Source organism: Prinia subflava, chromosome Z (assembly GCF_021018805.1).
Source record: "Prinia subflava isolate CZ2003 ecotype Zambia chromosome Z, Cam_Psub_1.2, whole genome shotgun sequence".
Lineage (NCBI taxonomy): Eukaryota > Metazoa > Chordata > Aves > Passeriformes > Cisticolidae > Prinia > Prinia subflava.
This window is the reverse complement of record NC_086283.1, coordinates 92,170,241-92,197,550: the sequence shown is the minus strand read 5'-3', so window position 1 is coordinate 92,197,550 and position 27,310 is coordinate 92,170,241. Positions and strand designations below refer to the sequence as shown.

At 39.3% G+C, this 27,310-nt stretch overlaps 1 protein-coding gene across 4 annotated transcripts in view; it reads left to right on the top strand.

Moving 5' to 3' along the window:
- The window catches only part of PDE4D (phosphodiesterase 4D), a 535,741-nt gene that overhangs the window by 462,723 nt on the left and 45,708 nt on the right, over window positions 1-27,310 (top strand). For all 4 annotated transcript variants that reach the window (XM_063421935.1, XM_063421934.1, XM_063421936.1 and 1 more), the window contains one exon: window positions 25,646-25,758. In XM_063421935.1, the coding sequence (XP_063278005.1) occupies window positions 25,646-25,758 (113 nt within the window). The remainder of the gene's footprint in view (window positions 1-25,645; window positions 25,759-27,310) is intronic.

Here is a 27,310-nt window from a genome sequence, read left to right as displayed (position 1 = left end):
GAACTTTCACTTGAAATGTTAAATGTGCCAGGATCTGACTTTAAAATTTCCTAACCAAACCCAAACCATACTTCCCAGACAGGTTTTCATAGCTCAGTGACCCTTGCTTTCTGTTAATAGAATTGCAAAATGTATGTGCTTTTGTCATAGTCCTTAATCAGTTCACCTTAAGAAGATTCATATCTATTTTGAGTAGAGGCAAACTTTTTTTGTGCTAGGAAAGTCTTGATTTTACTCCCATTATGATGATATTCTGAGTTAATGAAGTAGCTGTGGTCACATGCATATAGTTTTAGTTATTATGAAATATTAAAAATTATTCCCAAATATTTGCATTAAAATGCTAGCATAAAATTGTAAACCTGATTAATTATTCACTGCACACAGTATTTTAAATTAATTTCTACAATGATATTTATGTTTAACATTTAAATTAGATTTGAATTTGGATGAATATTAAGTCAAATAAAAAATGTAGATGAGATACAAAAAATTTAGGATCTATCTCTTAAATCATAGCATATTATGGTAGAAATAAAAAGTTTCTTTTCTTATTTATAATGAGTAAGGTAGGATTATAGCCAAGTGAACTTTGCCCCAATGTAACTTACTACTATGCTAAAAAAAGGTGAATTAAATCAGGAGCATATTACAGAAGTGACTATTGGATTAACAAGCATTTACAAATTCCCCTTGTACCGAATAAGTCGTATGCTAATAGCTTGCTTAGTGCACATAGTGTAAGAGCTATTGATTAATTTGTCTTTAATTTAAGAAGTACGAAGATGACTAGAATAAAAAGCCTAGGAAGAAGACTGTGCCATAGAAATGAAGGAGAAAATCAAACAAGAGTCTGAAAACCTGGAAAGCTGAGCTAACTAAATGTTATCAGCAAGGTTTGGGAAGGTCCAACAGATAACACTGGGCAACTAATGGGAAAGAAAAGAGTATTTGTTTGGGGAAGAGTCTTTCATATTGTTTTTATCATTACTGTAGATGTGTTTGGTTTTATTATTCATATCACTGGGTTTGAACTCTGCTTTTTAAAGGGAAAAAGAAAATCAGGATGTTGTGTAGGTTCATTCTTCTGAACTGGATTTCAGCTAATACCAGCAATACCAAATGATACCTGACCCCCAAATTGTGTTTTGTATCCTGCCCTTTCTCTGACCTTTCTGTTTCCTAAACAGAAAGAGTTCTGTATGAATGATCTATTTCAGCATTTCAGCAACAGAAATACATATTTTCTGTAGTGTCTTCCTCCCTTCCTTTTTTTTTTTTTTTTTTTCCTGGGTTTGCGGCTGAATATCAAAACATTTTTTGCATATCAGTTATAAGCTAAAGAGAATTTAAATCTCATCAAATTTCATGTCATGAATCTCATCACAGTCTCATCTATTTGTTTGAATCCAGTCATTCCTCATTCAGTCTTCAACTCTGAAAACCTATCACATAAAGGAGGTGAGCAGAGAAGTGCTAGTCCTACAGCAATAAATGTTTTTGCAGTTTGAGGTGGCATTTTCAAAGAGCAAGTAGCTGTCTTAGTTACTACACATATTCCTTTCACACAGGAAAACAACAGTCAAGTGATTAAACCATGTAGTTGTCACATCTTTCTGCTGCTTGGAAATGTATGTAAGCATGTTACCTATCAGCCACAGACATTCCCTGTATTATATTATGAAACCAAAATCTTTTTGCTTCTGTCGATTCTCGTGATGAAATCAGCGAGTTTATGCTCTGCTGAGTTAAATCTGAAACTGCAACACCATTAGTCTTCTACAACACTTTTCCGTGTTCTAGTGGAGTTCCACCCTCCTTGCAGATTTATGCTCCCTTGGCTTGGGTTTTTTGTTTGGGTTATCTCTCCCTTAGGAGGCAGAGGTGGCTGTATGATACCATGCAGTGACAAGCCATGGTGTGAGAAGAGGTTAGGAAGAAAAAGGCTCCTTGTAGCCTCAGAGCACACTCCAAAAAAAGAAGGGCACAATTCTGTTCCACAAACACCATTGTCTAAACATACCCACCTAAACACAGAGTTGATGCTCAAAGGAGTAAGTGTTTCTTCAACAAATAATATGTTTGTGGTAAGGCCTGCTGTGCTGAAATATTTGCCAGTTCTACTTTGAAAACTCTTTTCTCCAAAAAAGATGTTAGTCTTCTTTATAAAAGAAGGGTTATAAAAATTGTACATATTTTCCAAGAATTTCTTTGAAGATTGATTGTTAAAATAAATAGATAATTCTACTTCATAGTACACATAAGTTTACTCATATGGATTTATTTTTGAAAACTGTATGCTTTGATGGTTTCTGTGAGAGGTCAGTTCTGAAAACATTATTTCAAATCACAGCTCAGTCCAACAGAGCTGGATTATAAAACATCTACTAAGGCCCCATTACCTTTGCAAAATGTACAAAAGCTTTACATAAGTATTCTAAAGACTAAAATTCCATAGAATTTTATAAATTCTATAAATTTTATAATTCTATTCTATTCAAAATATAATAAAAATTATCTTAACAAATATAGTTCTTTCAAAGTAATAACTCCATCAGTCGATATACCATAAAAATTCATCTTTCTCCTAATAAAATATAATTAACGTAATTTTTTTACATTTTTTCAGCAAGTTGATGGAAAAGGCAGATTACCATTTTACTGTCTGAGTTACTGATTAGCTCCTTATCTGGCAGTGCTTGGACAAGTTTATTTGGGAGCTAGTATTAATATTTCAGTGCAGGGAAAGAGCTTCTCTAGTACATTCTCAGGTAGCCTTGCAAACAAGGAGGACTACAAGACATACAAATACCTCTCAGCTCATTTTATTTAGTGAGCAGGCACCAACAGAAGTAAAGAAGTACAGTGTGACTTTCATCCATCAGAATAAATGCTCAGTGTTAGTAAATCCCCAGGCTAGAACCCACACCCTTACAGATTCATGGCTAACACATTAAAGCTGGTTTACCTATGATCAAATCCCCAGCATCAGTAGCAACCTAGCTTTAAATAAAAGTTATCACATATATAAATTCCATACTAGCCACTTTCCTTTTCACAAGGTTGCTTCTAGAAGTTCTCAGACGTCTCTGTGTTGTGTTGCTGGTTGTGTTGCAGGAGGATGGACTGTTACTAGTCATTAACTAAGGATTTAGTCTCTGCACAGTAAACTAAAGCATGAACTATTTCATAGAAAAGATTGTTCCCCACATCTAATGTTTAGTTGTGAAATTGTTTAGCAGAAGAACAGGACTCAGAAAATAGTGTTGTTCTTGACTTTGTTCTCTTCATACAGTCTGTTCTGTTAGCTGAGGCTGGAAGCAGAAACTGTCCTTAAAGGGGCAGGGGAGGGGGGAAGGGGTTCTGGTTATTGTATTCTTCTGTAAAGGGTTTCTCCATGAAAAGAAGGTTATTCATGGTACTAACATGGCCACTATTTCTATATGGCCATATTACAAGGCTTCAATTTTTGCTTCTCACCGTTACAGAAACTCCTGTAATATGAAAACATGGCTTCAATGTTACTAACACTTTGGAAATGTGTAGCTGAGAATAAATGTCAGGCTCTGCCATGAAGTGGAAACGTTAGCACAACAGGCTGTAGTCCATCACTGCTGTAAATGGGAATGGAATTTCAAGGCTACTCCTAAGGCAAAGAACATGGATCAGTGGTTGTCATTGTGCATGAGTCTGTTAGGTGGATTTATCAGAGACATTCAGCTGAAAATTACATTTGAAGAAATAAATATCCTCTGGCTACCAATTCTGGGGAAAAAATATAACCTGGCTTCTAATTTTAAAATTGTTTTACTTTCAATTTTCCATATATTGTTATCCCATCCTGAAACACGGTACATATTTACCTTGTAAAGGTAGTTACCTGCCAGTTCAATGTTCTACTACTTTCATATTGGACTCAACATCATTACAAGTTTATTTTTTTAAATATACTAATAAGATGAGTACATTTTAAAATTTTATTTACTCCTGTAAGTGCACAGACAAAGCACTTCATATGGTGTAAGGACTGTTTTCTGAGTCTTTGCTGCTATACTGAGGATCTTAAATGGATTCAACAACCTAGACAAATAAAAGTCTTATCTCATTTGAAGGAGTTACACAATCAGATTTTTTTTGTAAGCTTAGACTCAAACCTCCCAATAACTTCTGAATTTCTTTTGACACCTACACACAAACAAAGACAAATACACTATGTTCCCAGAGCCAGAGTCTTGAGTTCATCACAGGCAGTATGAATGGGCTCCACATTCAAAGTTGACAGTTCAGCTGACAGTTCACTTAAAACTACTGCATTCAACATAAACAGAATTCAGGCAAAATTGTTTTCTAAGGTTCTGTCATTGACCATTATGCATGAATCTTAACCATTTTTTAAATCATATTTTAATGAGTGAAAATATGGGTTTCATTTCACACATTTCTCAGTTACTGCTCTTGGTTTGATTGTCCAGTCTGGAATTGAAGTAACAACCTCAGTGAGTAGAATTTGATTAAGTTTTTTAGGGTCTGGCCAAGACTTGACGCAATTTTTTCCGCTTCTCTTTCTCTGAATTTTCACCTTGCTACACTGGTGGTATAAATGATAGCAGTTCTCACCATTTGGTAGTATTGCAGTTGTTTTCATTGAAAAAGGTGATGGCTGGTCTGTATTTGCACCTTTATTGTTGTGTCTGGAAGAGTGACGACAATAACAGCCCAATTTTAAAAATTAAGGAATTTAGTCATGGCTTAGGGAGCTGTCTGTAAGTGGATTAAGCCTGGTTGCCTCAAACCATTTTTGACAGTTTTTTCAGTCTTTTTTAAGCAAAGGCCAGCTGTAGCTTAATCCTGTTGATGCAGCAGGACAATTTTATAACACATCTGACCTTCTGAAGAAGAATCACTGTTTTGAAGAGCGTAGATACAGGACAGGTTCTGTTTTTCTACTTCCTCCCTTACATGGTCTTCATTATTGTAAGAGACAGCTGCCAACCAAGAATAATACATGACTATCAGATTAAGAAAATGTTGCTAGATCGCCACTCCTTTCTCTTCTAATTCAACTTTTTTGAGTCCTATTGTTTTCCGTGGAAATTACTCACTTCCTGTGATTGAAAAAAAATGCATCTGAGTGATGTACTTACTTAGCAGAAAATGAACATGTATAATTTCTATATGCTTTTTCTATTTCATTGTCCATGCATAACCAACCACTTGAAGAAAAGCTTTTTAAAACAGAAGTAACAACAATATTTTTGAAGTGCAGATATTACAGTGAAACAATGCAAGAACCTCAGAAGCAGCAGGTGTGTCTACAGCTCTGCCAGTCTGTTAAGTTTTGCCTCTGCAAATCCATCAAAGTGCCACTTCCCACTTTGTGGGCTGAAGCCATACACAGGACCAACAGCTGTAATTATTTTGAAAAGTAATGGAGTTTCAAGTGTTTTTGCTAGGACTTAACATTTGGCTCTCACTTTTGGGTGGGTAGGAGTGCTAATGATTCATTATGTTCACAGTACATCAGTTGCAAACTGTTTGTTAAAGTGCATCTGAATGTAAAATCAGAAACAATCCAGGAATTGGTATTAGTATGTAAAAAAACCTGGGGTTTAAATGATGCTAATACATTTCATTCAAAGGGTATTTTTGCTTTATATTCAAGAGCATGAACTGAGGTAATTTTATAAAATTGAGTTTGTTGGATTTTGTAGATATAGAATAAGTTGGGGAGATGTGGACCACACATGCGGGCATGGATACATAGTAAAGGTTTGGGCAGGACAGGAAAGCTTGTAGGAAGGGACATTTTGGGGCATTTACAGTAACAGGTGATAACTGACCATCAGCTGGGTCACATTATGAGGCGCACACCAGCCTCACACACTACACGGATGCTGCAGATTTCAGTGTAAATCCTGTAAGACTTGATATCATCAAGCCAGTCTGACAAACTATCCTGACAAACTGTCCTCCTCTCCCACGAGGTTTTCACACCAGCTCAGGTTTGGAATGTGTTTTATCTCATAAATTCTCAGAAGTTCTTTTTCCCTTTTGTTTTCTACAACACAGTGCCTGCCGTTTGATGCAACATCCTGCCTGTGTGTCAGTGGCCTTGACCTCCCAGGTGCCACACACACTTCCAATGCCTGTTCTTGCCACACGGTTTTCACAGCATCATGTTGAGCATTCAAGCTTTGCATCCCTATAGCTTAAATACTACCGAAGGAATGTCAGTTGTCAAACACCATCAATCACTCATGGTGCCATAACACCCCTGCAACGCCAGGTGCTTCTCATCCCCTCCTGCTGCTGCAGTTAGGTGGGATGCCATCCAAAACAGAGGTGCTGGCTGTGACTCGACGCTGCCGTCGAAGGGGAAAGACGCGGTCCCTCGGGGTGAATGTTTTAGACACTTGGGCTGGAAGCCACTTTGCTCAAACCATCAATGTCTTTAGGAAAACCGCTTTTCCCTGGCTCTCGGCGGCGCTCCCCCGGCACAGTGGCGGGGATGAGAGCCGGCCCGGGCCGGGTGACCCGTGTGGGGAAAACGCGGCGCTGGGACAGGGCTGGGCGGGCCGGAGGGCGCGTCCCGGGCTGCGGGGCCACGGGCGATGGCTCCGGCGGGGGCTGCGCAGCGGGGACGGGGCGCTCGGAGCGCCCGCCCCGCTTCTCCTCCCCGGCTGACCCGGGCAGTGCCCGGTGACATTCCCAGCAGAGCACAGCCAGAGCTGTGTCACACAGCCCAGCTCCGACGTGTTTCCGATCTGCGGGGTCCTGTCTGTGGAACCACGGGATGATCTGGTGGAAGGCACCTTAAAGACCGTCTTCTTTCAATCCCTCTGCCACAGGCAGAGAAAGCTCGGCTCGGCCAGGATGCTTACAGCCTTATCCAGCCAGGCCCTGAACTCTTTCAGGAACGGGGCATCCACTTTTCTGGGCAACCTGTTTCAGTGGTTCACCACCACCCTCACAGTAAAGTTTCTTTCTGACGTCTGATGCAAACCTCTCTCCTTTCTGTGTAAAGCTATACTTGCCCATTTAAAATGCACCTCTCTAGCTCTCTTGTAAGATGCCTTTATGTAAACAGCAACCACAATAGGATCACTCTGAAGCCTTCTCTTTCCAGGCTGAACAATCTCAATCCCCTTAGCCTTTCATAGTTGGATCTGTAAGATCTGGAGGGAGAAGATTTAGATACTCCTGTAAATTTATGTTTCTGATGGAGAAGAAAACAAAGTCTCTTAATTGGAATCACCTTCAAAATACACTATGGTAGTAACTGATGCACTTGCATACAATGTAGAAATAATTTTATATTTTCTTGAATATTAATTACTGAATTAACTAATTAACTACTCTAATTTTTCAATATGCCTATATAAAGTCATAAAAATCATCAGTAATGATGATATGACACTCTATAAAGCGTCAAGTCAAAATCAGATGTCAGATGTGCTTTTAAATTTGCAAGTAAATCTCAGCATCTTTTATTCAACCATATCAAATTTGTATCTGTCCCATTTAATCTTACTTATGGTTTTATTCCTTTTTCAATGTTTGATACTTCTAGTGTCCCTACTCCTTAATATTGCTGAAAAATTCAGCTTCAAGTAAGATAGCATCAGTTGGATGACATTTTTTCTGGTTTAGTCTTTAGTTATACACTGCACATAAAGCATATGTGGGGACAGGTGTACATTTCTAAAGATCTTGGGAGTCTGTGCAATGAGAGAGAATTCTGTTCTTCAAGACCACTGTAGAGCCATTAATTATGGTGTTATACAGAAATAGTGCCAGGAAAGAGGCAAATTTCCCTTGTCTAGAACAATAACGTGATCAAAAAAACCCTCATTTCCTCCTCCATCTAGAAGTCGGCAATCACCTTAGAGCATCTTCTAACGCTGTGTACCTTTCCCTCTGTTGACTTTGGACATGTCACTGTGATCTCTGAAAATGGCCCTGCTAGCAATGTGAAACTGTTCCCATTCTCAGATTTAAAAGCAGATACTTTATGAGATAGTCTAGAAAATGTAGCTGAAAGAGACAGTTTGTGCCTGTCTAGCTGTGGCACTCTATAACTGGATTATAACTGAATGATGCTTAAATTGGCCAGCTTTCTATAGCCTTATGGATGTGGACATGAATTCACTTAAATGAAACACTTTTAAACTAATTTCCCAGAGAGCAGTGGTTGCCCTGAAATGAGAATGTCCCTGTTTGCTGAGTGCACATCAACCGTTTTGAAACACTCTCAGTTTGTAATTTTCCTAGTTAGTTCTATAGCTTTCTTCGGCCTAAGCCTCTATATCATGTATCTGATACAGTGTATTAATATCACACCTATTTGCCCAGTAATCCATAAAATATCTTGGAAATAAGAGAGTTCTACATTAAAAAGAGAAAGAGAATTTACAGTGATACTTTGGTATTTCTCCAAAGTGATTTTCCAATCCCTTCATCTGCATTTAGAATGCTGTGCTCCATGAAATAACTTGGCTAAGGACAATGCAAGTGGTATTACCTGTAGTCCTTTATTTCTTTCTTATTAATTACCTTATTTCATTTACCATATAAAATCCTTAGACTGTATCAGAACTATTTCAATCTATATTAATTGTTACAGTAGCTTTATTGTAATTGAGCTGTCCTTGAAAAAAGTTGACTGACTCTACCTTGAACTGTAACATTTACCATGCAAGTTATTGAATTAGTTAGCTGTTGTCATTAGTTAGATTATTTATCTAGTAGTTGTCATTATTATAAATATTCATTATTAGTTTTTAATCATTCACCTTTCTGATAAATTTGGTTAAAATATCATAATGAAGGACTTAATTTTTATTGATATCATGAAGGTGTAAGATCTACAAGGAATGGAAGTGGTTGTGTTTGCTTCACTTAACGTAGTAAAATTTACATTATTAATACACAATTAGTACATATAGTGCGGCCTTATCAACTTAACTAGAAAACACATACTGTAATAAAGTCACAGAAAGTCTGATGGTTTCCCAGGAGCAGTCACCCAGCACTGGTGTATATTACCATGTATCAGTCCTTTCTGGCAGTCGTTGCCAGCCCACTGTCTCCAGCCCAAGCTGCACAGTGAAGGGTTTGCCCCTCTGCACAGAGCCCAGGGCACAGTGGCCTTCAGGGAAGTTGGCACAGCAGATGTCTTGCAAATGGTGACTCTCGCAAGCATCCTGGATATTCTCATGCTGCAACACCTCTGATATCAATGGTGTTTTGAAAGACAACAGCACAATAGTGTTTTGCTACCCTTCCGAATAAGATTCTTAGAAAACACTCTTAGTTTTGCTAAAAGGATTAACTCGTATAGATTTACTTGTTAAAACAAAACAAAACAAAAAACAAAACACAAAACAAAACAAAAAACCAAAAACAAAACACTAAAAGAATGTTGTTGATATAGTAAACTTTGGAAGGTAATGAGCGCATATGTGAAAGCAGCACACAAACAACAGCATGGAGGGAAGAGGTCTGCAGTGAAAAGCTGCTCCCCAAAAAGAGCCAGAGCGTGTTTATTTCTTCCATTTTTATACATTTGTGGGTCTGGTTGTGGATTGGCTGCTGGGGTTACTACCCCTTCACCCCACTGGCCAGACCAGCTGTCAACCAACATTATTTTCAGGCTAGAAATATGTAAACAAAAGACACTGAACAAAAACAAGAAAGGTTATTTATGCTCCAAAGTGTGAGAAAGTGAAAAACTGACCCTTAATATTGCAGAGAAACTAAAGAACTGACTCCATCTTATGAACAAGTAGAAGGCTTTAAAAAAACTCAGAAAAACCAGGGCAATACACACATATATTTTCTGTACATTTTGCCCTCCACCATTTCTGTCCTGTGCAGATTTTTAAATCTAGAACAGGATTAACACTTAACATGAGTGTCCTAGAAGATTTAATTTTAAATCTGGATATTGACTATTTATCCTCTGTTACACAATCAGAGGTAGGAAGACAGTTAGAGAGGCAGTGAAGTTAGCTGGACCTTCTGTGTGAAAAAGTCAAAATACTAAGGAATTAGGCTGACATATTTTTGTTACCTAATTGTACTTTACAGGGCCAGGACCAACTCGTTCCAGCTAATGTCTGAAAAACAGAAAATATTGTCATGTTGGAAGAATTTACTAGTTGCTGCTAATCAACTTTTTAAAATGGGATTTTTTTCAGTATTTACGAAGATATTTGAGTCCACACTGTGATGTTCTTGATTGTTGGCATCAGTGATTTAAAAACAAGAGAAGTCTCTTTTTCATTGTCAGTACCACTGCACCAGTAAGGAGCTGCAGACCTTGGTAAGAGCTTGTACCAGCAGACTATAGCTGCTGGTCTGCTTCTTAAAGAGGTTTCTATTATCATCAGAATGTAAAGGAAGAAGGCTATAGATGGGTAGATTCAGAAGAAAGAAATGATGGAGTTATGAGGGGAAAAACCCAGTTTGATGGCATTATTTGTCATGAGAGGCAGTCGACGCAAAACAGCAGCAGATTTCATTTCATTTCAGCAGTTTTAGGTACATCACAGCAATTGGAACATAGGGGCATAATTTCAATGGGAATGGTGTAGCTTTGCTGACATACAGACAAGATCCTACATGTGTGAAACTCCAATGGAAATGTCACAGTTGAAAGGTGAAGGGACCAGATAAGTAATATCTCAGGGCTGAGTCAGGAATGAGATCAGAAGACAGCTTGTAAAGTATTTAAACCCTAACGCAAACAGCTATTTTTTGGCATATTAGAAGAGAAGTAGCCATAAGAGGGGTGTTATGAATTGTGTGAACATACAGAGACTGATTAAGTTAGGGAAATAAGGTCTGTATTCATGCTTTCACAATGTTTTAAAACTATTTTGTTATCTATTTTCTTGGTGGAAGTTATGACTTGGGTCACGCCAGTTGCCAGATCCTGCTGCCATGAGGCACCTGCTGGGTATAGTCTTACTCAAGCCCTGAAATTGTTTCTAAGAAGTATCTAATAAACATGTTTCTTTGTACCTTAATGATGCTTTTGTTGCTTTTACTGGAATTGCATTGATCTTTACAGGTCTCCCACTGATCAGGTTAACACATGTAATAGCTCATAAGAGGAGCTATTTATTTTCTAGATTTGCCTGTGCAAGCCTGAACTATTAGGTTCTGCAAATCGATGCTAACAACATGAAAAGAAAAAGCAATAGGCTTTAAAGCATAAAGTAAGTTACACTTAATCAATATAAACAATAAAATCTAGGGACTTTTGGGCAATATTTTGGGAAAAATTAGAAAGGCCATGCCTCATTGTTAGCCAGGTGCACAATTTAAAGTTCTTTGGTGACTTTGTTTAAAGATAATAATGGATCGGGGTGTGCTGTTATTAAATAGCTCTGGCTTTGAATTCAAGGAAACTCTAAGTATAAAACTGCATGTTTAATGTTTATTTGTGACTTCTGACAGTTAAATACAGGAATTCCTTGTAAATCATTATGAGTTTTTCATAATTTCCAATAAGTGAAATAATAGCAAAATGGGGTATGAAATGAAAGCAAAGTATGCAGGTTGTATAAGTACATTCAGTGAAATAATTAAATAGTTCAGGAAATGTTCAACAATAAAAAAACATTAGGCATTCATGAAGGTTGCTATAGAGAGTTTTTTAAAAGTCATGCTTGCGTTTAACTTGGTGATAAAAGAATAAACTGCTTTTCCCAGGTACTTTATCTGTACATCAAAAACACAACTGGAGAGAAACAATAAAATCAATAACATCCTTTTGTTTCATTGACATTATGTGCATGGAGCTACATTAACTGTACCAAAAACATCCCTTTCATGTCAGTGAGTTCCAACAGACAAAGAGGAAGAAAAAAATTAATACATTGCTGCTTATAGAATAATAGCTTAAAAAATAATAAGCATCCTGCCCTGTGTACTGCATTTTATTTTATTTTATTTTATTTTATTTTATTTTATTTTATTGGAAAGACAAAGTCCTTTCTTGTGGCCTTTGGATAAAAACATCTCACTTTTCTGTCTGTACCTTGTTTCCTTCAGGCCTGACATCATTGCAAGATGACATCACTGCACTGATTTTAATTTTATTACTACTGCTCTAGATTTGTTTACATTTGAACCTGGCATTCTCTTTGAAGTCTATTGACATCTATTTTCCCATACTGTTTCACCCTGCTTACCACAGGACGTTGGCTGACATTATTATTTACCTCATTAGTGTTGTAATAGTTGTCCTGGGATTCTAAATTTTAATTATATTGCACTATGCACTGCTCTGTTAGGAATCTTTCACACAATGAAGGAAGTACCATGTGAAATCAGAAAAGTACATTTGCTTTATATTTTATCTCTGTTAATTATAGTATCACTAACAAATAAAAATAGCCTTCTGTGAAAACCTTTATTTGAGCATCACCTGGCTGGAATTCGGGAACTTGAAGAATAGTTTATACTTTCTCCGTGAGAATTTATATTTCAGAATTTCATTAAAAAAAAGGTTATGTAATGGAAGTTAAAATCCTTTTAAAGAATATTCATAATGGAGGCAAAGGGGCTATTAATGTTAAACTTGTCTACACACTATTCATGGATGTCCATGGAGATTTGTAATCAATGTATAAGTAAAGGAGGCTTATACAGATAATGCTCTTGGGCATGTGGATGGTGCTGTGCAGGGTCAGTAGTGGGACTTGATGATCCTTGTGGGTCCTTTCCAGCTGAGCTTATTCTGTGCTTTTGTGGTCCCGAGTCAGAAAGACATGACAGGGCAGAATGAATTTATGTGTGCAGATCCACAGTGATAAATAACTTTCTGGTCTCAAATCTTTAAATGATAATGTGGAGCCCAGGGTTTTTCTTCATAACATCTTACCACTGAGTATCTTTGTGCCATTTGTTGGTGCAGAAGTCATGAATTTGGGTGAGTGGTTCTGAATGTTTATGCATATTAGAGACTTTAATAGAGTGTCCTCACACCAGTCTATTTATAGTGATTGAAAATGCTAATCTGGGCGGATTGTGAAGTGCTTCTCAATAGGTATCTCTCAAGTAGAGTGGTGCAGTGAGATTTTTTGTAGTTTATATGTAGGGAGCATAAACCAATGTCTATCTAAAAAGCAGAAAGAATACAAAGTAAGAAACATAAACCAAATTTTGGGAGCAACTTAGAGCTGTTAAAGATACTAGCTGAATTATTTGCATCTGAAATAGTAAACAGAAGTAATCCAAATTATTTTAAGTCATGAATAAGACAAAGCTGCTTTTATTTATCTCAAAGTTGGAGAGAAAATACGAGTGAAGGGAAAATCAACCTTAGTCTTTTTCAGGACATCACCAAGTGTGGGGATCTAAGGACATACCCTCTTGCTGCACTCATCTGTGGGAACAATTATGTCAGATACAGTGGTACTGACTCACCAGGATAACCTTTTCCTTTTGGGTAACAGTTGTCTGTAAATTTCCCAAATCATTTCAAATATGAGCTACTAATTGAATGGAATGTGCTTTAGCTATGTATTAGGACTGAATCATTTGGGAATTCATTGAAGGATGATAAAAGTTTCTATTTCCAGTTACATAATTTAGACCAGTTTCAGTAGGTAGGAGATACATTTGTGATGGAGCAGGTAAATACAATCCCTGGTTCCACAAAACACTTTTGTTTTGGCCTTGTCCTTCACTGTTGAGTAGTGTGCTCTTACCCCCATCTATTTGCTTTTTTGGGTACACTGAAGACTGTCATTCAAGTATCACAGCCCTTGGTGGTGCAGTGTAAGGGAATGCTTAAGTTAGAGATGCCTGTTATTTTCTTTGGGAGCTTAACAGCCCTTCTATATTAGCTTTAGCTGCAAGTCATATTTTGCCCCAAAATTATTCTTGTGTAACTGGTGATGCAATTCAAATAGTGCCCCAAAATTATTCTTGTTTTAGGAAGAAAAATTAGAAGATTTTGGAGGTAACAGGGTACCTGAGAACCATTCTTAATCACATTACTTCTAGATAAGTGTGATTCCTAGGTGGAATCCTGAGCTGAACTTCAGAGATCTGACTTCTTGTCACAGTTGTGGATGAACAAGGTATATGGTATAGATCTCATTATTTATTTTCCCCCTCTGTGTCTCTCTGGTGGAATCCAAATACTTTAGATTGCATAAGACTGTGTCTTAATACAATGTTCTTCAGTAAGTATCAGTAGACACTTGAAGTTCAGTTTTTTAACTTCTTTAGCACTACCATAGTATGCATAATAATCAGTCTTAAACCAACTAGTGACCAAACTTCTGTAGAAATGTACAAAGAATTAGATTTGCTTTTTCATTTAATGTAATTCATATTTCCCACTACCTCACTTTATTTCTCTGTAGTAAAATGATGAGTCATTAGTCTGATAGACATCATAAGTTTATTAAACTGAATTTTCAGTTATTGCATACAAAAAGCTTTACTGATAACACCTGTGAGCAGATGAATGCTAGTCTTATGTGAAATCTTACTGTAAAACACTAAGTATTTCTTCCACTTGATCTTAATCTGTAAGGAATTATAGAATTTTTGGCTGATTCCTTTCCATGTGACAATACTCCACATGTTAAGGATGGGGAGCTGGAAAGCATGAGGAAGCTTGCCAAGAATAATTGGCTTCTACTGTGTGGAGCAGCTCCAATATTTTATTGCAGTATGTAATTTGGGTGTGCATATTGCCTGTTGTTCAAAGCATTTCATTAATCTGCAGTGTCAAGCTGAGCTGCTTTTGGGCTGTCTCCTTACATATTTACTAAGTAAGCTACATGCAGCACTTGAGAAAGGGATTGCCATTTCTAGCTATGGACACAGTTCTCTTTGAAATATAAAGAATTTTTTTTTCTTTCCATTTTTTTTCTAATGACTGTCATATTCTGCCAGTGATTCTTGTGGCTTTCTATTAAATCTAAAAACCTCTTTCTTGGCACATGGAGATAGATGGCAAGAGTAGTTGTGGAGCTCTCTGTGGATTGGTAAAAGAATTGTTATATCCTTGTATACATGCTATTTATTAAACTGTAGCAGTGTTCTCACAAGAAGGTTTCTGCTAGTTCAGATTTGTCATCTGTAACATATAGAGACATTAGAGCTCTTTGCTTGGTTGAATCTGTCCTGTTTTCTTTTCTCCGAACGCTTTTTATGTGCTTCTCCTACTCTTTATCTATACATACTCCTTTAGACTGTGCTCTGATATTTTTCTCCTTCAGCTAGAAGGGATGAAAGAGATTGAAGGTGCATTTCTCCTCATCCTCAAGGAAAAATCCAAAGACTTTAAACCACTTAGTTCTTTACCTATCTGCAGTCAAAGCAAAGACCATCTGAATCCCAGAAGAAGTAAAGAGTTGTCCTCAGAATTTTACAGGACAGAATTTCTGTGGGGATTATTCAGGATGGACAGGGCTCTAAACAACCTGATCCAGTTGAATATGTCTGTGTTCATTGCAAGAGGTTTGGACCAGACAACCTTTAAAAGATCACCTCCAACTTGAACTGCTCCACGATTCTAGGAAGCATCTCTAGCAGGAGGTGAAAAAATACACCTTTGATGATTGAAAGGTGCATGTGGTTCACTTCACTGAACCATCCCAGAGGAGGACATCAGACTGTCTGTTTTTGTACACAGCACATACCTTCCTGCCATGAGCTCCAGAACACAGGACACCAGCATGGTCTCATCCTGAGACATCCATGTGTCTCATGCTAGACACACCAGGGCTGCCCAAGCTGCAGTTCACCAGCCTCCTGTGCCTGGAAAGCAGGGCCACCAGCACTCAACCAAGCTCAGGGACTGTTATTTCTCTTTGAGAAACAAATGCCGTGTTGACAATGAACTGTTTTAAGATTTGTGCCTCATTTAAGATGAGGTAACTTTGTAGATTATGTAAAACACTTATTTTTGCCTTTCACATTTCATTACCTTGACCACTTATCCAAACTCACTGGAACACATGGCTTTCCCTGTTTGCTGGACTAATTTTACAGATTTATCTTCTTACTTCTGAGTTTGAACTCATTTGTATAAACAAATGTAAGCTACATGCCACATCCTCACCTACAGTAAATCAGTGTGCTGCTTTTAAAATCTGATGTCTACCTGTTGGCTAAGATGCAGCTGTTTATTTTTCTATTATTTCCTTTGCAGGGATGTACTGTGTTTTAGAGGATAAGGCATTAAAACTATACTTCTAGGTACAAAAACTCTCCTTGCCTTTAAGAAAGAGTGACCTTTACACTGGACCAAATGGAATTTAAATCAGAACACACTTCCGTATTTAAGGTTAAAACAGGTTGTGAAACCCATTAAGAAGCAATCTAGAGTCCTACAATAGTTGTGTCACAGAGGTTAAGAGAGTTTACCTAATAATCAAAGCCTGATATAATGTTTCTGATGACAGAATGTTCAGCTACTTGTTCTAGCTTTCTATGTGTTTGTTTCTAATGAGTACACAGTTCTTTTAAAATAATCAAATTTTATATTAATTCTGGTCACTAGTGGTGTTTCTCAGGACTCAGAATTGTGCCCAATCCTGTTCAGTATCTTTATTGATTATCTGAATTAGGGGATTGAGTGTATGCTTGGTAAGTTTGGGAGCCACATCATGTTGCGTGGTAGTATTGGAAGACTTTACAGAGGGATTTGGGGAGGTGGGCTGACACTGACAGTATGAGGTTCAACAAGGCCCAGGGCTGGCTCCTGCCCTTGGCTCACAACAGCCCCAGGCAGGGCCACAGGCTGGGGCAGAGGGGCTGGAAAGGACCTGGGGGTGCTGTGCCAGCAGCTGAACATGAGGCAGCAGTGCCCAGGGGGCCAAGAAGGCCAAGGGCATCCTGGCCTGGCTCAGCAGTGGTGTGGCCAGCAGGGCCAGGGCAGGGATTGTCCCCTGTGCTGGGCCCTGGTGAGGCCATACCTTAAGAGCTCAAAAAAGAAAACACAACCGCCTCTGTCATTTTACAATCTTTATTCATCACTCCTTTTATCACTCCTGACAACTCTGTGGAGTGATTCTTCAGTGAAGTCCTCGTTTGTTGCAGTCTGTGGGACTTATGCATAAGAAATTCATTGGAGCTGATGTTTAAGCTGCTATTTTTTTCCTGTTGAAAAGTTTTATAATATACTGTCTATTCTCCAGTTTACAACATATAATATACTGTCTATTCTCCAGTTTACAACATTTACCCTTTTAGAAAATTCAGTGTCTCATTCTTGAGTCTGACCAAATTGAGCAGGTCCCCCTAAATTTTCTGGCATTTTAATGTCATCATTACAAGATGCACAGGCATCGTGCACAGGCATTTTAAATGTCATCAGTCATCAGTTAAAAGGCAGGTACTGGAAAATAAGATACATATAATTTTTAAACTATATTATGTGTCTTTTATATTTTACAGACTGCAGTTCATCTTTGAACTTGTGCAAAAATTCACTACTTCCAGGGTTTTTTGAGGAAAGAGAGACTGAACAACATGAAAGAGGAAAGTGATAGTTTGAAATCAGGTATTGCATAAACTTGTAAATAATTTTAAATAGGACTGATAAAGACAGGGAAAGAACAGATTAAGAAGATGTACAATGGGATGAATGAGTGACATTCTTCTTGAAAGAAGCAAATTCAAAATCCTTCCAGTGAGGGCAACCCAAACTCATGGCATCCCTTCCATTACAAAAGAAGCTTATTCAGTTTGTCATGATAAGATAGATCAGCAGTCTATGTCCAAAAAAAACAGGACATGGAAGTTCCAGGGAAAACTTGCTGAACCCTTCATTGCAACCTACCCAGAGTTTTGATGGATTTCTACCATCTAATCTTGACTACATCTCTGAAGTAGTACTAGAATAATATTTTGAATATATCTATAAGCAGTTATGTTAAAACAGAGATTATAAAAATATTTATGACAATAGTTAGATAGTAGTTCCATTAGAATTAGCTAACTAAAACCAGAGTTTATCCACCATCTTAGTCTTATAACTTGTAGACAAAAGGATTATTCACTTCTTCAGCACTGTCATGGAGAAGTATGTAATTTTACAAGAGATGGAGGAGATGACTGGTACATTTTGTACAGCAAGGTCTGATTCAGCACATATTCACTGGGAATATCCACTGGATACTCCATCAAGAGTATCCATTCAGACAAGAATTTCACATTTTTCCATTGTCTTTAGTAGGGCATGAGAGTCCAGTGATAAGGAGAGTGCTGCTAACCCAAAGGCTGATTCAGACACCACTTGACCTGGGAACAAAGCTTTAAAAACTAGATAAATATAGAAGCTAAAAGAGATGTTTACCAGTAGCCTCTGTTCTTAGTTTAGGGAAAAGTGCAAAAATATAACCTCTCTGTGCTCTGTAAATACAACCCAGCTAATTTTGTGTGGAGGGAAGAGTAGTTTCACAAAAGGAAAGAAGAAAACTCTATTCATGCTACTGCCCTCTCTTCTGCTTTCAGGAATGAAGATGATTAAAGTTGTGTGTTTTGCATTTCTCCTTTTGCTTTGTTGGAAAGAAAGGATTCTTCCTGCTACAGAGCTAGAACAAGGCTGAGAACTTTCCTCTCTCCTGCAAGATCTGAGGTTCTGAGATAAAGCCTCTCTCCAATCTGCTCACTCTTGCCATCAAGAGTGTTAAGTTCAACATCAACGTTAAGTTAGTTTGTCTTAGTAGTCATGCATCTCTGTTTCAAATTAGAATTAGCACCAGAAACAGCTGGACATTTTAGAGTGCTTCCCTTAGGAAATAGGTGTGTTACGAACAGCTACCCTTTGAAATCACTGACCACTGCCAGCTAAATCTGATAGCAAGGCAGTGATTTATTGTATTTATTTAGTATAAACCATGCAAAAATTATGAATTTATAGAAGAGGCTATTAACACTGTCTTCAAACAAACAAACAAACAAACCAACCCCCACAACATGCAGTTTGAGCACATTTCTTATAGACACCAGGGGATTTATATGAATAACAGCTAAAGTGAATGCCTTAACTCTTTCATTCAGTTTTCCCACTTTATCAAACACCAGGAATTCTACTCAGGTTTTTTGGCAAAGACAGACTAAGCTTTTTTTTCAAACTTTGGCATTTACATTTTTTTTAATATACTGTGAGCCAGTGTGCACCATTGCATGTTAGGAAGTTCAGCAGTTAAGTCAACGACACAAAAGCTTAAGGAAACAGACTTTTTTTGGTTTGGTAGTTACAGATAACTTTAGTTTTATTTTATTCCACAGTGATATCTGAATATGTATTTGTAAAGTTTCTGAAGGACATTCAAAAAACCAAACAGATATAATACAATTCTTTACCAGAAGGAACTCCTGATTTTCACATCTCAGCTTGGTCTAAGCAAGTTCCAGTTGATAATAAACATTTTGTTACAGAACAAACTTAGAGTTTCTAAGTTTTAGAGCTATTGACATGTCAGGCAAAAATAATAGTAATCTGCTTAAAAGCAAAGCTGGTGATTTCTAATGGGCTCTTTTTAACAAAGACTTGAGCTGTTCTTTCATGTTCTGATTATATGTCCTAAGAAAGCAGGAAAAAACCCTGTGGCTTGGTCTTTTTAATAGTGAAATTTTACACATTTACATTTAGTGATTTGTATTTCTTGTTTTCATCATAACATCCATAATGTATATGAAATGAGCTCTTCAACAAAACCCTGATGGGAACAATGTAACAACCTTTGATCCCTTCTATCAGAGACAAACACTATTACAGAACTGCAAACGTGACAGCATGGCCATTTGAGCCACGCACTTTTTTACAAAAATGGCTTTTATTTTTTTCAATTGCTAATTTAACCACAGAGAGGCTGAAGCTGGAATGGACTTCAGCAGGCCACATAGTCCAATCCCACTGCTCAGCCAGCGCCAGCTAAAGCAGGTTGCCTATATTTGTCCTGATGGCTTTTGAAGATTTACAAGTAGAGAGACTCCACAGAACAACCTGTGCCAGTGTTCAGTCACTCTCACAGTAAAACTTTTGCAATGTTTGGAGGGAACATCGTGTAGTTTAGTTCATACCTGTTGCCTCTGATTTTGTTCCACTTTGAAAATCTTTCATGTCTCTCATTATGTTGAACCAACAGCAGCATCCTTCTTGCATACAGCTACAGAGGAAACTGATTTGAGTATACATCCTCTCTACTAGAAGAAATATTTTTTCTATGATACAAAAAATACCATAAGAAAGCAACTTGAGCAGTGAATCCATTATTGAACACCTTGTCCACCAGAGAATGGAATTGACATAATTTTTTCACAACTCTTAGGACAAAAAGAGATTAAAAAAATAAACAGACCTTTTTTCAAAATGCAGTTTGTTTATGAAAAGAAAGCAATAAAAATACATTACAAGGACATTGTGCTACTTGAGCTTCTTGAAAATCAAGAGCTTCCTTCTTTTTCTTCATTTTGGGCAGATTTGATTGCTTGATGAAAAGGCTTACCTCTTTTCACCAGGGAGTAAGTGACAGTGGTCCTTCTGGCAAATTCTTACAAGCAGTGGAGTAAGGAATGTGTTAGTATATTGCCAAATTGGTCAGAGGGGAAAGAAGCACTGGGTAGGGATGAGTGGAAACAAAAGAACATTCATTTGGCCTTGCTGAGTATTTGACAATAGCAAAGAGTGGATTTAAACATTCACACTGCAAAATTTTGGTGTGCTTTGTCACTGAGGCAGTAAATTTAAATATACTGTCTCTACTGAATGCATGTCTTCCTGCTTGGCTTCAACTGAAGACAGTTTTTTGATATTCTTCCTTACTATGTCATCTAAAGACTGTTTATTTAGATGAATTTGCAAACACTTCATACAGAAATTCTTCTAGACTGTGGGGCAAATTATATCAGTTTGAGTAACTTTGTTCCAGACTCTTTTTCCCAAGAAATACATAAAATGGAACTGGAAAAAAAAGCCAGCACAAGTTTAGCAGTCCCACACAGAGAAACCAAACCACATAGTGAGAGCCTAATGATGCAGTTGTTTACTTAAAGGAATCAGAAATGTTTTATTCACTTAACTATAGGCCTGTTTCAAGATCCCAATAGCTTCTTCCTAGAGATCTGCAGTGTTCCTGTTACCTGGTTTCATAACAGTATAAACACATACTTTCATGCCTTTGCCCTTGACCTAGAGTCTTAGTACATAGAGATATTGTTACATGTGAGAAATAAAAAACTCTTTCAGAATAAAAATGACTGCATCCCATCCTTCAGATGTGTCAGTAGTACCTCTCAGCTTGGGGTGCCCTGCAAATCTGCTGAGGGTGCACTTGATTCCTCTGTCTATGTCACTGATGAAGATAATAAATAACTCTGGTCCCAGTACAGACCCCTGAGGGCATCACTTGTCACTGATGTCCATTGGGACTCTGAGTCCTTGACCACAACCCTCTGGATATGACCATCCAACCAATTTCTCTTCCATCTTAGAGTCCAGCCCTCAAATCCACCTCTCTCTAGTTTAAAGATGGGCACAATGTTTCCCCTTTTCCAGTCACAAAGGACTTCTCACCTGACTGCCATGACCTTTCAAATATCATGGACAGTGGCTTGGTAACTACACCAGCCATTTAGCTGAGGACTCTGGGATGTGTCTCCTTGGGTCCCACAGACTTATCTATGATAGGGTTCCTTAGATGGTCACAAACCTGATCTTCCCTTACAATGAACTTTTTTATCCCAGTCCCCATCCATCTGTCCATCCTCTCAAGAGGTGTGCAAAGAGAGAAATGAAGATTGTGACAAAAATTCCTTGAGTACCTCAGCTTTCTTTTCATCTGTTGTTACCAGTTTGGTTTTAGCATTGTTTATCAGGAGTTGTAGACCTTCTTTGACTTCCTTTCCTGGTTAGATCTTCAGTTCATTTAGAACAGCTTGGAGGTTTTCAGGGCTTCTTCCAGCAGCCTGCAGCTCCAAAAGACAGTAGACATGCCAAGACTATCTGGATCACATCACTGCTCAGCAGAGTTCTTGTCTTGCCTCCAAGACACTCCCATTTTAAGGCAAGTGGTCAAAGCCCTTTGCTGTGTACTTGCTGAGTCAACTCTTTTCCAGCCTCCTTGCATCACTTAGATGATAGTCTCTTGTACTTATTCCAATAATGAAGATACTGCAAGGATTAGTACAAATACACTTGAGAGCTTTTCTAGTTGAGTAGAAAAATGTAATATTGTTATTGTTCTCCAGGAATAGCAGAACAACATGTATGAAAATCATGACAAACCATTATATAAAGTCGACATTCTACATTGCCATATAGTAATTTTTTCCCTTCAAAATTTTCTGAACGGAAATTGTTCCCAAATAACAATGTGAATTAAAGTGCAGCCATCTATGGTGATGTGTTAGGTACCATGCTAAGAATCAAGTCTTTTATAAACACAGACAGAACACTCTTTAAAAAAATAACTGTGCAGTGCCAAATGATTATGGTAGAGCTTTTTCTTTCTGCTAGCCTTTCATTTGTTGGTTTTGGTTTTTTTTTCCTATGTACTATACTGAAAGCTACATATATTGGAATTGCTTGTAATCTGTAAACTGAAAAGAGAGCACTTGCTGTCACTTCCTTTTTTTCTAAAAGCATATACAAAATAACTTGCAAATTCTCAAAGCAGCTGGTGTTAAAATGTTCTCTTCCTCATATTAAAGTCTAATGAGACATAAAAAGAACCTTTGACATTTCAAGATACCTCTCCTATACAGAAATTAATCTGGTTTAGGACTTCATCATCGGGGTGGGAAATCTTGATCTTGTATCTAAAACAAAAAACCCGGTAGTAGATCAGTCCTGGATCTAATTACAGGGTGCTATCTTAGAGGTAACAGAGAAATTAGAAACAGTGTTGTGAGGCTCTCAAGGCTGCACAGCTGATAATTATTCTTTTATTCTTAGCTTAGTGGCACCGGCGTGTTATACTTGAAAAGCTGTTAACCTCAACATTTTCCACCACATTGTATAACAACAAAAGTGTGGGCCAAATTTAGAGCTTTGGTACTGTTCAGAAAAAAGCTTTCCTATGGTTGTTCTGCCCTTCAGAACTGCAGGTGTGCTTGTTTGATGGGTACTTTGCCATCATTTAGAAAACCTTTTATTTCCATTTAAGATTGGTCTGACAGCTCTAAGTTCTAAGAATCGTCAGGAGGTGCCAAGTCCAGCAAGTCCTAAGCCTAGCATTGGCCATCAGAATTTTGTTTAGTCTGAGTGGTCAGCCGGGTCCCCACGGCAGCCACAAGCTCCTGAACACGGCAGTCTGAAGTAGGAGATTGTGAGGAGCATCCCCAGGGCGAGGTGCCTGTGAGTGATGGGTTCTGCTTTCTGAGATGTACTGGGAGGGTGAACAGCAGATAAAGTTCCCTGAATGTAAGGTGCCATTGGGAATGTATATATTCTTGCTAAATAAATAGCAACCTGAAAATTTTATTAATTTTACCTGAATATTGTATCCCTTGAGCTTATTTTGTTTTTTTCATACTTGGAAAAAAACCTTATTCACATACTCTTTTAAATATTAGAGGGGAGGTTAAGAAGGAAGATCTTGTTAAGAAAAATGTGGTTCCCAGTATCTGATTTTGAGGACTTGCTGTTGGGCAGGATTTAGGCTAGCAGGCAAGTAACAACATACAAATTTGTTTTACTGTGTTCAAGAACTAGTGATCTCTGATGTGGGTTGTATTATAGACCATCATGGATTCTCTTTCAATAGATAAACAGGCTGGAAATCTTGACTTTATTGGCCAGGGAATTCCTTTGAATGAGACAGCATTTGTAGTAAATACGCATCTGAATGACAGGGTTTACAGTTTAATGGGAATGTTTTTTGTTGAATGTTGGTTAATGTGTTTACTGAAGTGGCAAGCACTGCAAAATTTTCATGAAATCGTTCTGCCAATTAATCTCAAACTTCTTCTTGTGTTACATGTTTTCAGATGAAAGTGAACTTTATTCAAAATTGGGGGGTGTTTCTGCAATAGCTACAAGTATGTGAAGTTTAAAAGTTGTGAGGGAACTTGAAGTTTCTGAGCATGTGCTCAGAAACAAAAAGATGCATATCTAGTATCCAGGATATCATACAGTAAGGCACTGAGCTATTTGCTGGGATGTTTGCTGAGCTGTAGTCCATGCTGGGGTGGGTTTTTTTTTTTGAAAAGTCATTTTAGTTAATTTGTTTTCCTGATTTTTTCTTGTCTGATATTTTGAAAATAAGGTTGATTTGATGTGAAACAAGTCAAGGGAGATGTTATAAATGTCCATAACAAGCCCACCGAAGAAACATTTCCCTACCTTGGCATAATGTTTGCATGTAGCTAATCTGGGTATGTCCATGCCTGCAGTTTCAAAACTTGATGTTTCAGATACACAGCTTGCAAGACAGGATACCTGGGCTGAAACTCACTCAGTTCTGAGTTCAATGTGGAGAAGCATTCTTGCCTTCAGATCTATATTAGAATAAAAAATAGCCAGGCTTCGTAGGTGATGCTTGCACTCTGTGTATAAGATTATTTTTCTTAAATTATTTGCATACTGACAGATTTCCTGTTATTGAGGAGTTATTGAAGAAAGATATGTCTTCCTGTTTGTAACTGAAACTTCCGTGAGACAGTTAGTTCCCACAGAGTAGCAATTTTGGTTAAACCATGGTTTTCCCACACCATTATTTGGTTTATTTCCCATTTTGTGTTCCTATGTCCAGCTCCAAAACTTTTTCATCGGTTCCTTTGTGCTTTCAGCCAACATGCAATACTTTGTGCCTGCTCTAGCACACACAGACCCCCACGCACAGGCTTTGGCTTAGAACAAACACGACTGCAGTTATTTGAGCACTCCTCTGACAGCTGGCGCTGCGGCGGGCCAGCCCTGCTCGGAGCACTCACATGTGCTCTTACACCTTTCCCCAGGCTCTATAAAGGCTGACCCGTTAATTCCCTATGGTGCCGCGGTGGGTAGGTGAGAGAAGGACGGGAATGGCGGCTCGGCGGGCTGTGGGTGCCCTCCGCAGCCGTGCCCCGCTCCGTGCATGCCCCGCCGCGGTGCCGGGAGCGGAGCGGAGCCGGACGCCTCCCCCGAGGGGGCGGCGCTGCGGGCGGCAGCGGCCCCGGGGCGGGCGGCGAGCCCGGGCGAGGGGCCAGCCGGCGGGACTGGGGGTGCTTGCCCCGGTGTCTCGGCAGAGCGCTGCCCGGCGGAGGGGCAGAGCCGCTGGCCGCGCCGGCAGAATGAGGGAGCCGCGCCCGGCCACCGGGCTCAGCGGGCACCCCGGGCTCAGCGGGCACCCCGGGCTCAGCGGGCACCCCGGGCTCAGCGGGCACCCCGGGCTCAGCGGGCACCCCGGGCTCAGCGGGCACCCCGGGCTCACCGGGCACCCCGGGCTCAGCGGGCACCCCGGGCTCACCGGGCTCAGCGGGCACCCCGGGCTCACCGGGCTCAGCGGGCACCCCGGGCTCACCGGGCTCAGCGGGCTCAGCGGGCACCCCGGGCTCAGCGGGCTCACCGGGCTCAGCGGGCTCACCGGGCACCCCGGGCGGCGGGGGATGGGCGCGCTGGCGCTCCCCGTGAGCCCCGTGAAACTCTTGCCCACTGAGCGCGCCTTTCCCTGTCTTTTCGCAGAGGAGGCCTACCAAAAGCTGGCTAGCGAGACCATGGAGGAGCTGGACTGGTGCCTGGACCAGCTGGAGACCCTGCAGACCAGGCACTCCGTCAGTGAAATGGCCTCGAACAAGGTAGGGGCCCGCGGGCTCCGCCGCGCCGCCCCGCTCCCCGTGCGCCGGGCGGGGGTCGCGGCGGCCGCGGCTGTGCAGGGGCGGGGGCAGCCGGAGGGGCCGGGGCGCTGGAGCGGCCCCGGGCGGACAAGTCTAGCGCGGGCAAGCAGTGCTCAAACGCGGGTTTGGGAGCGGGAGCGGCTTCTGCTGTGGTTTTGTAGACCATTCTTTTAAATTTCAGCGCGAGTTGTGAAAGTGATGCAGGTCTTGTAAAGCTACGCTGTTTTCTTGTGCGTGCCAGTTTAAAAACAAAAACGAGATTGTTCAGGGCTGCTCGCAATAATCTCCTCAGTTTCTCCTTCTTTTCACAGAATCCCATACGGAATTAGGGCTCTTTCCTAGAAACGGTGTAGAAAGTAGCATGACAGGTGATAGAGATAGTTCTTAAGCCCAGAGGAGCTGTATGGTGGATTCTGTTTGTAAACAATGATGATGGCTGCTCTCATAACGCTAGTTGTTATGAAAGAACACGCTCTCAACCAAAGTGCCATCACAACAGACACCTACCTCCAGAGGTGCGCTTCTGCAACAGAGAGCGCACTTCCTTCACATCCTGGGAGCTGAGGATTTGCATTATCTGGGAACTCTGCCGGGATCTGCTATGGTCTGTATGGGCTTTGGGTTTGCATTTTGAAATTGAGTTTCTGCATCCTTCATTCATAAGTAAACTTTCTTTCCTGATTTTGATTTGCAAGGAGTATGCAGGTACATTTCTGGAGGGTTTTTTTGTTTTGTTTTGTTTTTTAAGGTGAATTAGTAAATATGCTGTGTTACTTCAAAATTTATTTTTTGTGTTTTTCATCAACTGCCTACTTGAACAGCAACATGTACCATTAGAAATGAGAAGAAAACTTTGATTAAACAGGATAGTTTTCCTACTCTTATGTCTGCAAAACCAGCTGATGATATTTTAGCATCTTTTACCCATTTCAGCTGTAATTAATATTTTAACTTGGAAAATAGTTGTTTTGACTCAGCTTATGCCTTCGTAAGTCATGCTTTGACTGCTTTTACCAAGTATCTGCTATTTGTTATTGACTGTTTTTAAGTTTCTGTTGAAGTGTGCCTGCATGTCAGATATTATTACACTTGTGCTGTTTAATCCTGCAGTGTAATAGTCCCTGTGCTTTTCTTGGCTTTAAGAGACTCCTAGCACCAATTGGATCTCTATTTGAAGACTTACCTGCCTGGTATTACGCTATTCTCAGAGTTGCATTTTCAACTTTTATTGCAGCTGAAAGATCTTGTTACAATAACTCTTGTTATTGTGTATGCATATGTAAGTTAAAGTCAAGAGTTTCCAAGGCTGGTTCAGCACTGTATGAATCTGAGACTTTGTTTCCAAAGGCAGGGAGATCAGGCCGACCCATGCAACCTGGTCTTTCCTTGCTAGCAAGTTCGAACACCTGTTGATTTCCTGATTTGTGGTGTCTGTGTAACCATTCTTTCACAAAATGCTTCATTTTCTTCAAATATTTATTTCTTAACTCTCTATAATAGGTAAGATATGCAG